Raw genomic sequence first — 16,955 nt, 5'->3', positions numbered from 1 at the left:
GTTCACAACATCATGGATCTGAGTCCCCTTAAATGTATAAATATTTATCTTACTTTATTAAATTTATTGTAATTTGTTTCCTTGTGTTTGGTTAGGGATAAGTACACCATTTTTCTTTAACAAATTTAGTGTAATTATACATAAACCCCCTATAGTTTAAGAGATTATATCAATAACCTTGATGTTTATTTTTATTTAATAAATAGATTCCTCCATTAATCAAAATTTATTTAATTTGCTGATATTGATAAAAGAACATTGAATGAGAATTTATATATTATTGATTGACTTACTACTGATTTATTGCACGTCAAACATATCATTTCTGACCAAACTACACTTATAAGAGTGAAGATGTACCTCCTCATGCATGTAAAGATGTATACGGGTGGTTTGATCAGAAAAGATTAGATTGATCATGCATGCAATAGTCAATATAGGGCAAAAACGGGTTTTCTTTTTCTCTTTTTGCTAATATAAGCAAATTCAATTAATTTTGACCAATGGATGAATCTATTTATTGGATTGAAGTAAATGTCAGGGATATTAGATATAATTTTTCAAATCAAATGAGATTTGTGTGTAATTACATCAAATCTCAAGAAAAAAAGAAATAATTATTCCTTTTAATTATATATTAATATATTAATTAGATATTAACATATTAATTAAATTATATATTACTCCCCTTGTTGAGATATTGATGTAATAATATAATTACCATTAAAAAAAAGAATAAAAAGTGATCAACATACAATAACTCTACTCGTATGTTCTTAATGACACTTCCTCTATCCAGTGTTTTTTTTGTCATGGTATGATTCTTTAATTACCTATTTTTTCCTTTTAAAAAAAGCTGACTTCACAAATTCTTTGAATAGTAATATTATTAGGGGTAACTTACAACAAATTCTTTTAAAATTTTAGATAATTATAAATATTTTCTCAATATTTAGAAATTATTAATATATATTAATTTAATTCGTTAGTATCCGCTAGATTTTTTTTTAATTTTTGTATCGAACGGACCAAAATATCTTTATGGAGTTGAATAATAATTTTATTTAATTTTTTTAATATTTTTTAGAAAAATTATGAATTAAATTGATAATCTTTGTACAATTTTTAAAAATCTTTCCATCTATTTTGTTCATTTTTTTATAAAAAAAAAATCATAATTAAAGGGAAAAGTGATAATTCTATACCATCAGAGGGTATTTATAATCTTTCGAATAGAGAGAGTAATTATAATTATACTAAACCTTAGAAAAATTCATTGTAATTTATCCTATTTATTATCTTCTTTTGTATCATTTCAATATTATAGAAAAATTGATAAGTACCTGAAACAAAACATGATTTCTTGTCATTATTAATATTTCATGATTAAAAATAAAAAATAGTGATGAGTACTAATTAACTTTGATGTGCAACGCCTTTTGACGATTGTTTTGTAAGTAGGCACAGTTAAAAATTATGGTACATATTTTTTATTACAATTTATGATTAATGTTAATTAATTATAGTCAATATTTAAGTTTTTGAATTGTTTTGTTTGACTATATTATAAAAAATAACTAAAATAAATATACTCAATATTGTGATTATAAATAAAATCATGAAAAATGTGGAAGCTTTTTTTTTTCCCTAATTAATTAAACCCACTTTTAATTTTTAAACCAGTTGTTGGGACAAACTTGGTGTGTGTGCATTAATCTCAATTTTTGGTATAATTATGTAATTAAATGAAAGAGAATAAAATTAAAATAAATAACTGATCAAATACCAATTAACTTAGTTAATTTTAAGGCAAAAGTTAAAAGAAAAAAAAAGTTTATGTTGGAGATTTGAAACAATAATTTAATTTTACAATTTTACTAATTAATTATAAAAATTGGTCGGGAGCTACTTATAAGTTTTGACTTAAATAAATTTAATTTAAACAGTTTAAATTAATTAAAGCAGAATCTATAAAATAAAAATATTTTGCCCAGTTTATTTTTAGCAATAAATTGATAAGTATTTATTTTAAGTATTTACAAACGTCCCGTAAAAAAATGTTCGGATGAGCTAATTATATGTACAATATTCTAAAATATCTTTTAAGATGTTTTAAAACTGATAATACATTGCATTGAGAAATAATTTTCTGAAAAATGAGCTTATAAGTACTTTCGAAAAGAGTTTCAACTTAATTATAAAAATTTAACAAACTTCGTCTTATAATCATGTTAATCACAAAATATTATTTTATAATTAAATTTTATAATCTTATTTTATCATAACATTTCAAGAACTTATGTTTAGAATACTATTTTAACTACTTATTAACTTAAAAAATATTTTATAAAATGTATGAACTTAAAAGAGTTTATAAATAAGTCTAGTCGGACACCTCTGCTTCGTTTGGTTTTAATTTCTTCCCATATATCCATAATTGGAATTATTCTTTTGTACTGTTTTATTTGATTAATAGCATTTTTTACAAGACTACATTTAGATCGAAAGATTGGAATCGAAATTTTCAATTTTTAATGACAAATTCTTGGAGTCGTTTAGATAACTCTATCACAAAGAATTTCGGACTAATGGTAGTTGTCCACATCCAACGGTTCTTATTAATTCAGTAAAAATTCCAATGAAAAATAAAAAAAATCAAGATCCTAATTAAGGGCATAATAGACTATATATTTACGAATAAAATTATGAGTGTTAATGTTTAGCAATGGAATAAGCTATGTTTTGCAATATTCAAAAAATTACCGTGGGGTACTTATATCATTTTTCTTAATAGAGGGGGTTATTTTGCAATTTCCCAAAAAAATACAAAAGAATTTACCCAATTTTACCCTAACCTCAGACTCTTAAAAAGTAAAAAATGGCAGTAACTTTCATTAATGATTACACCTCTATTTATACACTCCTTCCACCACCATTCTCATTCCACTAAACTCTTCTTCTTCTTCTTCTATCCTCCACCACCCGCCGCCGTCCCTCCGCCGCTCCTCCGTCGTAGAAATGGTGAAGTTCTCGAAGGAGCTGGAGGCGCAGCTCATCCCAGAATGGAAAGACGCGTTTGTGAATTACTGGCAGCTGAAGAAACACGTCAAGAAGATTAAGCTGGCAAGAAAACCCAAACATGTCCCGGGCTCCAACTGCGATTTCGGACGCTCCGTTTTCGACCCGGTTCGTGTCCTCGTTGGTCGGATCCTGGGAAGAACGACGAACACCGGAAATAAACCCGACATCATTCAGGTTTATTTATTTCCGAAAATTTGCATAAAATTTAATTTCTGATTATCTTTTCATATATAGTTATCTTATTTTTTCATATTTTTGGTGATCAGAGCCAACACGTTCTAATACTACACCTTAAAAATAAGTTGCAGTGAATTAATATTCTTTTTATAACAAAATTAATATAAAAAATTATGACCGTATGTGATTAATCAATATTTACTATAATTTTAAATATGATACAAATATTTATCTTAATTTTTAACTATGACTAAAATTTTGACATCCATTAATAATTGATTTACGATTATAATTAATTAATATTCATTAAACGAATGTTTTACACTTATTGCGTCTTGGAAAATTTTAGCTCGATCAAACCTGAACCAATCATATAGCAAGTGTAATATACTTGCCGTATGATTGATGTATAGTTCAGAAAGAGTCACCAATCATATAATGATACATTTACTCTGTAATTAATTTAGTTCGATCGAATTTCACTTTACAAAAGGTGGCGGAAATGTGAGAAAGTTTGGAGAATTTTGCACGAAAATGCAAAGTTATAAATAATCTTTGTTTTTAATTGAATTTTGGGGAAAATGGAAGAGAATGCAATAACTTTACGTCATTCTCGAGCATTATGGTCTTAATCGCAATTGAAGCCGTTGTACACGTAAGTTGTAATGACTGTTTATATTTAGCATATTTGAAAAAGTAGGTGTGTGTGTGTGTTTCAGACATAATATATTTTTTACTTTAATTGTGTCGTGTTTTGATTGAATATTTTATTTCAAATTTTATTAGATTTTTTTATTTTATTCAATATGTAGATATTATAATTATTATGCATGTGTTTATTTTTAAATAAAATGAATGATGAATTCTTTGTATACATGATGAGATATATATATTTATACTATATATAAGAAAAAAAAAAAAGCTTATTTTCACTCACAAATAGCGGCTACTTACACCGCAACATTAACTTTTTAAGTTATCGAAAATGTCTTTATATATTTTCAACCGCTCATATTCGAATTTTTCTTCTCATCTATATTAATATCCATACTATCTATCTGTACTATATGAAAAATTTTCACTCACGACAAATTTTTTTTGTGGTAATGTTTCTAAATTAATTTTATTTATTTATTTATTTATTTTTAAAATATAATGTGCTGGTTTATATATCTTATTCTTATTTATAATATATTGTAAAGTGTATACAATTATTTACTATATGCACACAGGGATGATGTACTATAACGACTATATAATATATTAAATAAAAATATAAAATATAAAAGAATTAAAATAGAAAATGAAATCGGACACGACCATACTAACGGTAATGATGTTGTTGTGTTACGGTCACCGGATGCAATTTCCAGAGATTTGGAAGCTCGTCTAAATGTTGGTGATCTCATGATCGATAAAGTCGCAATTTCAGGTTTTTCTGTTTCATTTCGTCTTCTTTTTTCTTAAAGCGGGAAACTGGTTTAGTTGCTGTCACCTGCATCATGGAAGAATCGTGAAAGACAGAACCGAAATTAACAGCCCGAAAAGGATATGAACCAATAAAAGTCGCACTTTGGTTGGGTAGAGGATATTATTAATCATGAGAACTTTGATTGGGGTCGGATCTCGAGCTAGGTGTCCCCAGCGTGGTCTACATCAGGTGTTAGTGAAATTAAGAAATAAACGTATCGTTACTCAAATTTTTCAATGTCTACATCAGTTCGTGAGGTCAAAGGAAAAACTTGTCCCTTCGGGGACATTCGATAAAATTGGAACGATATAGAGAAGATTAGCATGGCACCTGCGCAAGAATGACACACATAAATCGAGAAATGGTCCAAAGAAAAAACTTATAAAATTAGTGCAAAAGTAATAAATAACGCACCATTATCGTAAATAGTTTTAGAGTGTTTATAAAGCCAAATGCCCGCACATAAACGTGAATCCATATGATCCTAAGTTCCCAAATCTAGAGTCATGTGATGACCTCAATTCCGGGTCCTCGGGTCGGGCGGGTAAGAAATACCCCGATGTTGATCCGGAGTATGTGGGTATTTTGCCTTTTAGAGGGGGTATTTTGATCTTTTTGGCATTAAGTCTAGTATATCCCCATCAAACCTCATTGGTAGTTTTTTTTTTTTTTTTTTTTGAATTGCAGGTGAAGAGTAAAATTAGTGTAGGAGAAGAAGAAGTTGAGGAAGTTTACGAAACAGAGGTTGATCAGCTGTTTTCAGAAGAGAATGAGGTAACAATATTAACTAATTTTTTAAGAATCTATTTTTTTTTTATTTCAAGTGGGTAAAATCTCAATTTTCTTTTTACCTCTTTTCGTACAATCTATGCCTCTACGTTATGGTTAACAACCACATACAAAAGTAAAAATTATGACGAATATTAATTAATTTGTGCAACAATTATTAACTGTTCTCTCTAGGATTGTATTCACACCCAAATTTTGTTTCGGCGTTTGGTACAAAAACAAAATTAAAATTTCGGTATTTGATTCAGTAATTTTTTATACTGTATATAGTACCAAATCAAGTACCAAAGTTTTTTTAAAAAATATATTATATATAATAAATAAATAATTATATATATAGAATACCAATTTAGGATAATTAAATACATAGACATCAGATTTTATTTTATATATATTTAATATTAAATATAATAAATAAATACATAAAAATATATAATTAATGATATACGAGATGTATGATTTTTAAAAGAAAAAATCAATTATTTCAGTAATACATCAATTAACCAAGAGGCTCGATTTAGTAATATGGGGTATTGAGATTTTGATACTATTCAGTTCTGTAAACTTGGATGGGCAGTGCCCCTAGACTCGTCTCTTAAATATTATTCATAACTAAAAATTATAATAATATTTCGATTATAATTAATATTATAATAAATATTGATTAACTACGGACCAAGGTTAATATTAATTTTTTTTAAATTGTTTACTGTGGTAAAAAACAAATAAAATCGGATGTGATAATTATATTTATTTACCTCTTAATTAATTTTGGCTTCATGGTGCATATATGTATATGAACAGGTTAAGGTGTTCTTTGAGATGTTGGACGATGAGTTGAACAAAGTGAACCAATTTTACAAGACTAAAGAAGGTGAATTCCTTGAAAGGGGTGAGTTATTGAACAAGCAGCTCCAGATTTTGGTGGACCTCAAGCGCCTTCTCACCGACCGCCGCCGCAAAAATCTGCCAACCACACCGGCAGCCGGCGGATCCGCTTTTCTCTCTAGGTCTAATTCTTCCTTGGGCCAGAATTCGGATTTCTCCGGTGAGTTGCTTTATTTGAAGTTGAATGTTACAGTTATGAAATAGTTCCTGTTATGTGAATTTGTATTAACATAAACTATTAGTCATTGAATTATATATAATTATGTTATTATATGTTAATCCGACGGCTCACAGTATTTAGATATCCTTAAAAATTTTAACGTCCATCTAGCAGCAAGTTTATTCTGTTAACCTCCATGAGATTTTTGTTTAATTTTTGCGGTTAACCGATCAAAATGCCTTTTTTGGACTATAAATTATAATTTTATAAATATTTTATAATTTTTAAAATATTTTTATGAACTAATATTATTTATTTTGTTCACCCTCAATTTTCTTTTTAAAAAAATATCAGTAAGAATAAAATAGTAATATCCACCATACATCTAGAAATTACATAATTAATTGAAATTAAATAATTTAGCCGTTAAAAAATTAGCACTCTCAATCCTTAGCAAGAAAAATAAAATGTTATATTAGAAGAATTACAAATTATTTTATTTATTAATTATTTGTAATTAAACTTTTGCGTCCCGGCCCATGCAGAAAACAGCGTCGACAGTCCAAATTCACAGACAGACGAAGCAATAGCTGCGGTGGGGAAGAAGGACGGCATAAACTCAGCAAAGGCGAAGAAGGCGGAGGCGATGAGAATAGATATTCCGGCGAGCACGCCGTCGCGGACGATAGCGGCGGTGACGTCGATGCTGTGGGAGGAATTGGTGATGAGCAACAGCAAGAAAGGGGGAGGAGGAGACTGCATGATGAACAGGAAGAAGATTGAGTGTGCTGAGAAGATGATAAGAGGGGCGTTTGTGGAGCTCTACAGAGGTTTAGCCTTGCTCAAAACCTACAGGTATTTCTTTGGATTCAAGTACGATGTATATTGGTAAAAAATATTAATCTATAAGGTTAAAAAAGTAATTTAATATATATGAGGCACATGTTAAACAAATGCAACCCACCATACAATATAACTCCCAACACTACTATAAATACCAAAAATATTATTTTTTAAAAGGAACCACTATTCATTGATAGTGGTCATTTTTCTTACAAAAAGACCTCCCTCGAAAATCGTGTTTTCACCTGGTCCGTAGGTAAAATTTTCAGTTTTATCCCTTCGTAAAAACCTGGACCACATCAAAGTATTTGAAATTATGGATTCCGAATTCTTAATACAAATCCTTTATATTTTTGTTCGGATAATTGTAAATTAATTAAAGAATGTTTAATGGTTTCGTTCTAATTTTTTAATTATATTTTATTGAATATCGATGAATTTTAAATTTTTTTAAAATGTAGTCGTTTGAAATCCTTTTTTCAAGTTCAAATACGTTAATCCAAATGCACTCTAAATTAACCTTTCAATTCTTTTTTTTTTGAATCTTTAATTAATTTTTTACTATATATACTCTCTCTTTTTGTTATTTTTTATTTTTTATTTTTTATTTTTTTTTTCGGGGGATAATTTAGATGTTGAAATGAATGTTTTTGACAGTTCATTGAATATGGTTGCCTTCACAAAAATACTCAAGAAATTCGACAAGGTGAGAGGTTCTGATATCTATTGTACTATTTTATTTTATATATTAGACATTGTGCCACATCCATCCTATGTACATATAGTACATATTTTTTTATTTTTTTAAAATATAATTATAAATAAAAATAAAAATTATAAATTAATAGATTATATTAATAAAGAGCAAGAAAGAAAAAAATAATAATAATTTATCAGGTAATGTAAATTTAGACGTTGAATAGTTATTTTATTATGAAGGACATTTTTTATTTCACAACAAATTAGTGCAGTAGTGTCATTCACTGCCGTTTGAGAGCATGAAAAGACTTTTTTTTAATAGTAACCAGCCGCTATGACACGTAATTTTTGCGTGTATATAATGAATAAATTATTTACATATTTTTAAAAATATATTAAAAATAATATACTGAATAAAAATAAAATAAATAAATTAGTACATTACATGAAAAATAGAAAAAAGAAGAAAGAAAAAATAATATCTAATCTATCAATTAATGCAAAATTTGAAAAGTTAAATGAATTAATTATTCTATTATTTGAAACGTATTTTTAACTTTACAAAAAATTGGTGCAGTAATATCATTATACGCCGTTTTTGTAAGTGGAATGCCTTTTCTTTTTTAAATATTATATACTATAGATTAGATATATATATATATATATCATATATGTATAATTTTAGGAATAAATGCAAGAACGTGTTTTCTCAAAGTTTGAATGAAAATGCACAGGTATCAAATCAGCAGACATCAAAAAGTTACCTCAAAGTAGTCAGACGCTCCGATTTCATTACTTCAGACAAGGTAAGTTTATATATATGATCGATGTACCTCAAAGTACTAATTATTATGCAAAGTAATTAAGGTTTTCTTTTATTGATTAATTATCCTGCAGCCTTTATAAACTAATTAATTTGCTGTTTTCTTATATGTATATATTAATAAATTTTAGGATAAATTACAATTACCTCTCCTAAGATTTAGCATAATTACGAATACTCCTTCCTTGTTTGAAAAATTATAAATACCCAATTTAAAGAAAAAATAATTATGTAACCCTTAAACGGTGAAGTGGACATTACTATTTTACCCTTGTTGAATTTTTTTTAAACATAAAAGAAATATATTTGAAAAAATATAAGAAAAATATGGGAAAATAAATAATCTAAAGGGAATGTTAGTTTATAAAAATATTTTAAAAATTATAATATATATACAAAATTATAATGTATAATTCACAATGGTATTTTAGTCAGTTTACTATAAAAGTTGGATGGAAATCTAACGGAATGGGCTCGTTGTTAGACGGACTTAAGATCAAGGGAATATTTGTAAATTTTCAAATAATACGAAAGTATTTATAATTATACCAAACCTCTAGAGAAGTGGTTGTAATTTACCCTGAATTTTAATGTTGAGAGTTAATTAGACAATTAAGAATAATTATACAACGATTATTAATCGTTATTTACTATTAACTGCAATTAAAATTTAAGTTTTCATTTCTATTTTATGTGAAGATGATAAATAGTATGATTTTAAGCTTAGTGATTTACCTAGTATGGAATAATCAATTGTTTTATAGTGATAGTTGTTGTTGTTGTTGTTTTTAATGGTGGAAATTAGGTTGTAAGAATAATGGACGAAGTGGAATGCTTGTTCACACAGCACTTTACCAACAATGACAGGAAAAAGACAATGATGTTCTTGAGACCTCGACGCCACAAAGATTCTCACATGGTTACTTTTTTTGTTGGTATGTTCACTTTTTCTCTATATAAATCAATAATTATAGCTATATATATATATTGATTTTATCAAAAAAAAAAAACTAAAATATATATAGTGTGTGTGTTTATTTAAAATATGTTGTAAAATATTTCTGAAACTTGTAAGGTATTAGATCTTATTCTAAAATTAAAGAATTGAAGTATTTGGGAAAAAAGAAAAAAGATTACGGAGTTTATAAGATGTTGTAATAATAATTTTGTAACTAATGCGATCAAAATTGAAACAGTTTGTTAAAATTCTAAAAATAAGCTAAGAATTCCGTGTTTTCTTTTCAAAGAATTTATAAGCTCACAATATTTTATTTTTGGATCGTATGAGTTCATTTTCTCAAATAAAAAATTTATCAAATACTCTAATTCGATATTTTATACCCTCTCAAACATTTTATAATATATTTTCAAAAATTTATAAACTCACCCAAACACTCTCTTAATCGTAAAATTTTACGTAGAGCATTTTTTTTCTTAAAAAGAAATTGATTATTTTAGAAATGAGAGAAAATAGAATAGGAAATTCAAAATCGTAATTTAAAATTTTATAAACTCTTGATCACCAAAAAGGATTCAATGTAATGTACCTCCATGTGATATTGTAAACAAGCAGATTACCCACTATAAAAAAATAATACCAATTTACTCTCCTGTGTTTTTAAAATAAAGTAATTTACCTCCCTATCTAAGAAGATAAATTGCTTCATTTCAAAAAACACGAGGAGATAAATTACTATTTTATTTTCATAGAAGGTTCTGCAATATTACAAGAAAGTTGCTTGCATTTTTCCTTTACAAAAATAGATTAATAATGTCTCATAATAAGCTTTATTAATTAATTAGCACATCAACTCCATCAAAAACGACGAATAATATATATATATATATATATATATATATATATATCCACTCTAAAATAGTATGATTGGACTTAATCAACCTCGTTCAGACTAAAGAACGAACTGCGAATGTAATTATACCAATTATTTTATAACTATTCTACCTTTTTTATAACATAAATTGATCATATGATAAATATAATTTATTTTCACGATTATTTCATATTGGCCAAATTGCATTTAAATTAAATATTTGTGTGTATTTGCAGGTTTGTTTACGGGTAGCTTTGTAACGTTGTTTACCGTATACGCTATCTTGGCGCACCTTAGTGGTATGTTCTCACCACCAACGCAAGCTGCTTACATGGAAACCGTCTACCCTCTCTTCAGGTTATTTCTAAACTTTATTTTCTCACATTTATTTGAATCAGCAGTCGGCAAACTCGATGGGTGTATAAAATTAATTAAAAAAAAAAGGTATTATAGCTTTTTTTTCATATAAAACAAGAAATAAGTTTATATTAACTATTAAAATATATTAGATATGTGTTCATAATTTAAAATTTTTATTGTACTTTTTTTTATTTAATTAAATAAAACAATCAAGGATGAAATAAACAATTTTATTCAAAATTGATAAAATAAAATAGTATTAAAATATATATGCATGAATACAAAATCATGGGGAGAGTTAATTGATTAAAAAAATGGATATCTTGTGATAAATATACATATTTAGGGATATACAATACATGTGTTTAATATTACAACATTATTAATCAATAGGGTCCAAAGTCTTTGGATGGATGTAGATTATTATATAATGTAAGTGTCAATTATTTTGGTGTTTTTGGTAAGTATCATATTTGATTATAAAAATCTTGGAATAGAAAATAACTAAAACTATAGTATATTCAAGTCACCATAACAATTTTGGTCTTATGAAAAATAATAAATTGGAGATTAGATGAATTGTTATTTTTTTCTACTTTTTTCATAATATACTCTTCATTAATACATTCAAATTCACAGGTGATTCAATACATCGATATATACTTTTGAATCGACAAACATGTTTTACGGAAAAATATAAACAAGAAATTAGTATAAAAGTGGACTTTAGACTTGAATGCACAAGTTTTTTATGGTGAGGCCTCAACTTTATCACTCGAGTGAGGCCCCATTGAAAAATTTGTAAAATTTCAACATGGTGAAAATCAACTATTAGGAAATTGAAAAGAAAATATATTGTTCCTTTTTTATTTGAAGAAAATTATGTTTTATTTTTTTTCAAGAACTTGACAACCTTATGGGATCTAAAGGGTGATGGCTAAATTTATTTAAAATATTTTATAAGATATTTTAAATTTTAAGGACGTCGAATCTTATTCTAAAAATAAGTTTTTAATGTATTTAGATAAAAAAATTATCAGAGCTTATAAGATGTTTGAGTGTTTAGTATAATAAGCTCTTCATTTTGTAATAATGACCAAAAAATCATCACACTATTTAGAATTTAAAATCATATAAATGAAAAATTTTGCTTTAGGGGAAAAAACTTCAGATATACGAAGGGTAAAAGTAAAATACTAATAAAATTATGAGTGTAATTTTGTTTATTGTATTTTAAGATTAAAGAGCTTATAAGATTTTTTTTAAAAAAAAAAAAAGTTGGGTGCAGTATTATATATTTAATGTTGTGTTTGGGGAGACAAAAATTACTATTTATTGTCAAATCATGTCTTTTTTATATATATTTATGTATACGTGTGTGTATATATAGATGTATGTATTTATACTAAAACAGTTAAAAACACCTAAAATTATGTGTTTTTAAATTGTGGCAAACATTGGGTATTTTTGACTTGTTTCAAAAACAATTTGAAAATGAAAACAAACATAGTGCTTAAGTCTTATTGTATGTTGCCAAACGATTTTCAAAAGCTTATAAGCTGTGAAACCATGCACCCTCTTAGTCCAAATACCCTATGCAGTTATAGAAAGTAGTGAAAAGTGATAATTTAGAATGAAAACAAAACCAAACAAGGGATTTGATGTGTTTGAAAATTGTCACTGCTAGCTTACTACACATGCGCTAAGTCTATCAAGTGTATGCAATGCGCAGCATGTTTGCATTGCTAAGCTTGCACCTCTTCATGTATGGATGCAACCTCTTCTTGTGGAAGAGCACAAGAATCAACTACAACTTCATCTTCGATTTCCAACCGGCCACCGCCCTCAGCTACCGAGATGCTTTCCTCGTCTGCACGTCCCTCATGACGGCAGTTGTAGGCTCTATGGTCGTCCACCTCATCCTACTCTCCACCGGCATCTTTCCTCGCCAAGCCGACTTCATTCCTGGGATTTTGCTGTTGGTTAGTCACTCTATCCTAATAGTTTTAACTCATTAAGAATCAAGAAAAGCTAAACATGGCTCTTGGACTGCTTGTACTGTCGACATCGATCAGTTATAACTTTTAGCACAACGTCGATAGTATTTGACTTGATGTTGGTCTAAAACACACGAGCATTGATATAGAGCTCTAATCGTATCGCTCTGTTGATCTCCAGTGTTCCGTCCTCCTCCTCATATGCCCGTTGAACGTCTTTTATCGCCCAACACGGTACTGCTTCCTCAGGGTCATACGCAACATAGTCTGTTCTCCGTTTTACAAGGTATGTAAAATGCATATTTATAGATCGTATTTAGAACAATGGCTTGAAACGAAGGGTTTAAAACAGTAAAAGAAGTTCATCAAACTTGTTTAGACAGTTCAATATTATAAAAGAGTGCTCTTTGAACTCCAATTTTGATCTATTTTGGAGTCATTTTGCAGGTTTTGATGGTTGATTTCTTCATGGCTGATCAACTCACCAGTCAGGTATCTTCCACACTACAAACACTGGTGAAATTGCACTTTAATCCTCGATTTTGATCGAATTTTTAAAATAATCCCAAAATTGAGAAAACTCAAAACATTTAGTCGTGTGCTTTACGGAATTTTCAAAATGGTCCCAAAATTGAAAAAACTCAATTCTGTAAAGTAGAGGGCTAAATGTGCTAAGTTTTCTCAATTTTAGTACTATCTTGAAAATTCGGTAAAGAATAGGACAAAATGTGTCAAGTTTCCTCAATTTTAGGACCATTTTAAAAATCTCGTAAAGTATAGGATTAAAAACGTTAAACTCCCTATTCCGTGAAACTAAAAGTATAATTTGCCCTACAACACTTTAAGCTGAATTTGGGAAATCTGATCCTTTCAGATTCACAAATCTAAAAAGAAAATGATTCAAGAACATATTAGTTCTAGCACCTATATAATTTCATCCCCTCATGTTAAATTTTATTACACAGATTCCATTATTGAGGCACATGGAATCAGCAGCCTGCTATCTTCTTGCTGGAAGTTTCAAAACACACCGTTACGAGACTTGCAAGTCCGGGAAGCAATACAGAGAGCTCGCTTACGTTATCTCCTTCGCCCCCTATTACTGGCGTGCGATGCAGGTACATGTATATATATATATATATATATGTATATATATTTGTCATCGTCTCGTTTTGTTATCTCAACCATGTTCATAAGAATTTTAATCTAAATCCCACATATGCTCGGACGTTGAACTCTTTGATATGAGTACAAATTATCTATAAATTTATTTATTTGAAAACTACTAGGTACAAATATAAACTATTTACAAATTCAAATTGAAAACTCCAAAAAATCATCACTGGAATCTACCTAGTATGATCGACATGTGGCTATATATGTTGTAATGATTTAGTGCGCGAGGAGATGGTTTGACGAATGCAACATAGACCACCTTGCTAACCTAGGGAAGTACGTATCGGCTATGGTGGCAGCCGGGGCGAGGCTGACCTACGCAAGACAGCCATCGCAGCTGTGGCTGGTCACAGTTCTGGTGACTTCATTTGTCGCAACGGTTTATCAACTGTACTGGGATTTCGTCAAGGATTGGGGACTTCTCAACCGTAAGTCGAAAAATGCATGGCTTAGAGACGATCTAGTGTTGAAGAACAAAGGCATTTACTATGGGTCCATAGTGAGTTCTCATTCACCTCCCTATATGTGTTTTGTCTAAGTAGATCGCGGTATATTTGTGTGGATTTTTGCTTACGTTGATGACTTAAAATTATTGCCAGGCCTTGAATTTTATCCTAAGAGTAGCGTGGGTGGAGACTGTGATGAAATTTAATATCGGGGTGGTCGAGTCACGCTTGCTCGACTTTTTCCTAGCTTCGTTGGAGGTCATCCGACGTGGACACTGGAATTACTATAGGTAAAGTAGATTTAAATGCATTTTTTGTCCCATAATTTAGATCATTTAGCATTTCGTCCTAACTTTCAAAGGTAGTATTTTGGCTCTATATTTTTTTTGTTTTCGTGATTTTAGCCCCTTTTTTTATTGGAACTCACCCTTCTCACTGAAAAAATGCACGTGCCTCTCACGTGATATGTTAAAAGTGGAGCATTTGTTCCTGTTGGACCATGCATTTCTCATAACATTTTTGTCCTTTAACTTTCTAGGGTAATATTTTTCGTCCTACAACTTTTTAATTTTTGCAATTTTAGTTATTTTTTTGTATCGAAGTTCACCGTTATCACAGGTGGAGGTGAATTCTAGCGAACAATATAACTGAAAATCATGAAAATTAAAAAGATATAGGAACAAAATACTACCCTAGAAAGTTAAAGGAAGAAAATGTCAAATAATCTAAGTTACGGCAAGAAAAATACATTTAATCCAAAAATATGATAGCCCTTGAAGGAAAATGTGTGAATCTATTGTGTCTAATAGCAAGAAAAATCGTTGCAGTATCATAAACATAATCAGATGGTGTTTGGGTGAGCTCACAAGCTCTTTAATCATCTTATAACATGTTTGAAAATTTATAAAATATTATAAATATTAAGTTAATTTTAAAAATAAGATGTCGGAATCGTATAAGCTCGATGATTTCAAGTTTTATATGATGACAGGTTAGAAAATGAGCACCTGCACAACGTCGGGAAGTTCAGAGCAGTGAAGACGGTGCCATTGCCATTCCACGAGACGAACTCCGGTAGATGAAATGACAAGAATGACCTCAACTGATGCGTCAGAAGGAATCAGAACGTGGGGCAAATAAGTCTTTTCACCAAGCATAAACCTGGCGGGACTGGAAACCTGTTGCATGACAACATGCATGCCTTTTCCACAGTACAATTCAAGAACTTCTAACAGAGATTTGATCCCGCAGACGTAGCTTCCAGCTTTAACAATGTCCAAATGAGAACATTCTACGCTGTAAATTGTATCGAGGTAATAGTACTCGCGGTGCAAGTACCTGCTCTTTTCGATCTTTTGCTGTTGACGATTTGTAGTGGAAAAATTGCAATTTACTTCCATAACTTATCCTCTTTGTGTTTTTTTGTCCTATTATTTAGCACTCTCCAGGTTTAGTCTCATAAATCAGAGAAATTGCGATTTTAGTCTGAGCCACAAATTCCATTAAATATTTAATAAGAGGGAGCACGTCATTTGCACGTTAGGTTGTAACTGACCATTGATTTAATAGAGATCTGCATGTGCTCCTCTCGTCAAATATTTGCAAATTTTTGTGATGTATGCGACTAAATCTGATGAGTGCTGTAACATTAGGACAAATGCTGGAATTTGAGATATTTGAGCTGGGAACTATTATGTATTATGTACTTTTTTCTAGAGTTAAACACGAGCAGTATATTGCAAGGGCAAATTACAGCAACATCGGCATAATTATGAATACCCTCTCATTATTTGAAAATTTACAAATACTTCCTAATAACAAGTAATCTAATTATTAGTGCAATCCGTTAGTCTCTGTTAGTTTTTTATTTTTATTTTTTTTGCAGTAAATTGACCAAAATGCTCTTATGGACTACAAATTTTATTTTATTTATTTATTTTTTAAATTCTTTGAAATTTTTTTATAATTTTACCATCCAACCCGATTCTTTACAATGTTTCAATTTTTAGAAAAAAAAAGAAATTGCAACAAGAGCAAAGTAAATAATTTCAAACATTCATTTAAGGATTACATAATTTTATCAAATATTAGAAAGTGCGTTTTCAAATAATAAGGTACTCATAATTATACATAACTTACTCGTTCTAATTTACGTGGCCTATATTGCAAAATTCAAGAAAACCGGTTTTACAGCATCTGAAGCAGAACATAAA

General features: G+C 29.0%; 1 protein-coding gene and 1 non-coding gene across 2 annotated transcripts; both read left to right on the top strand.

Moving 5' to 3' along the window:
- Positions 1-2,940: 2,940 nt before the first annotated feature.
- On the top strand, positions 2,941-16,338 carry LOC105158476 (phosphate transporter PHO1). The gene is made up of 15 exons (XM_011075260.3): positions 2,941-3,255; positions 5,417-5,503; positions 6,323-6,566; positions 7,112-7,421; positions 8,067-8,115; positions 8,843-8,914; positions 9,737-9,866; positions 11,000-11,120; positions 12,856-13,105; positions 13,302-13,406; positions 13,568-13,612; positions 14,086-14,238; positions 14,517-14,795; positions 14,896-15,032; positions 15,734-16,338. The coding sequence occupies exons 1-15, from the start codon at positions 3,019-3,021 to the stop codon at positions 15,822-15,824; spliced, it is 2,310 nt and encodes a 769-aa protein (XP_011073562.1). The 5' UTR covers positions 2,941-3,018; the 3' UTR covers positions 15,825-16,338.
- On the top strand, positions 5,003-5,105 carry LOC148788805 (U6 spliceosomal RNA). The gene has a single exon (XR_016065012.1). It is a non-coding gene; the product is annotated as a U6 spliceosomal RNA (small nuclear RNA).
- Positions 16,339-16,955: the final 617 nt, after the last annotated feature.

This window comes from Sesamum indicum, linkage group LG3 (genome assembly GCF_026168435.1).
Source record: "Sesamum indicum cultivar Baizhima isolate 11 linkage group LG3, ASM2616843v1, whole genome shotgun sequence".
NCBI classification, from domain to species: Eukaryota; Viridiplantae; Streptophyta; class Magnoliopsida; order Lamiales; family Pedaliaceae; genus Sesamum; species Sesamum indicum.
The sequence above is the reverse complement of the archived record's forward strand: the minus strand, read 5'-3'. Positions and strand labels throughout refer to the sequence as shown.

Excerpts from the sequence above, each read along its gene's own strand:
- LOC105158476 (XM_011075260.3), top strand. The coding sequence starts at position 3,019 with ATGGTGAAGTTCTCGAAGGAGCTGGAGGCGCAGCTCATCCCAGAATGG. Across the intron at positions 7,422-8,066 it reads GCCTTGCTCAAAACCTACAG|TTCATTGAATATGGTTGCCT; the intron begins GTATTTCTTTGG and ends TGTTTTTGACAG. Across the intron at positions 11,121-12,855 it reads ACCGTCTACCCTCTCTTCAG|CATGTTTGCATTGCTAAGCT; the intron begins GTTATTTCTAAA and ends TGCAATGCGCAG.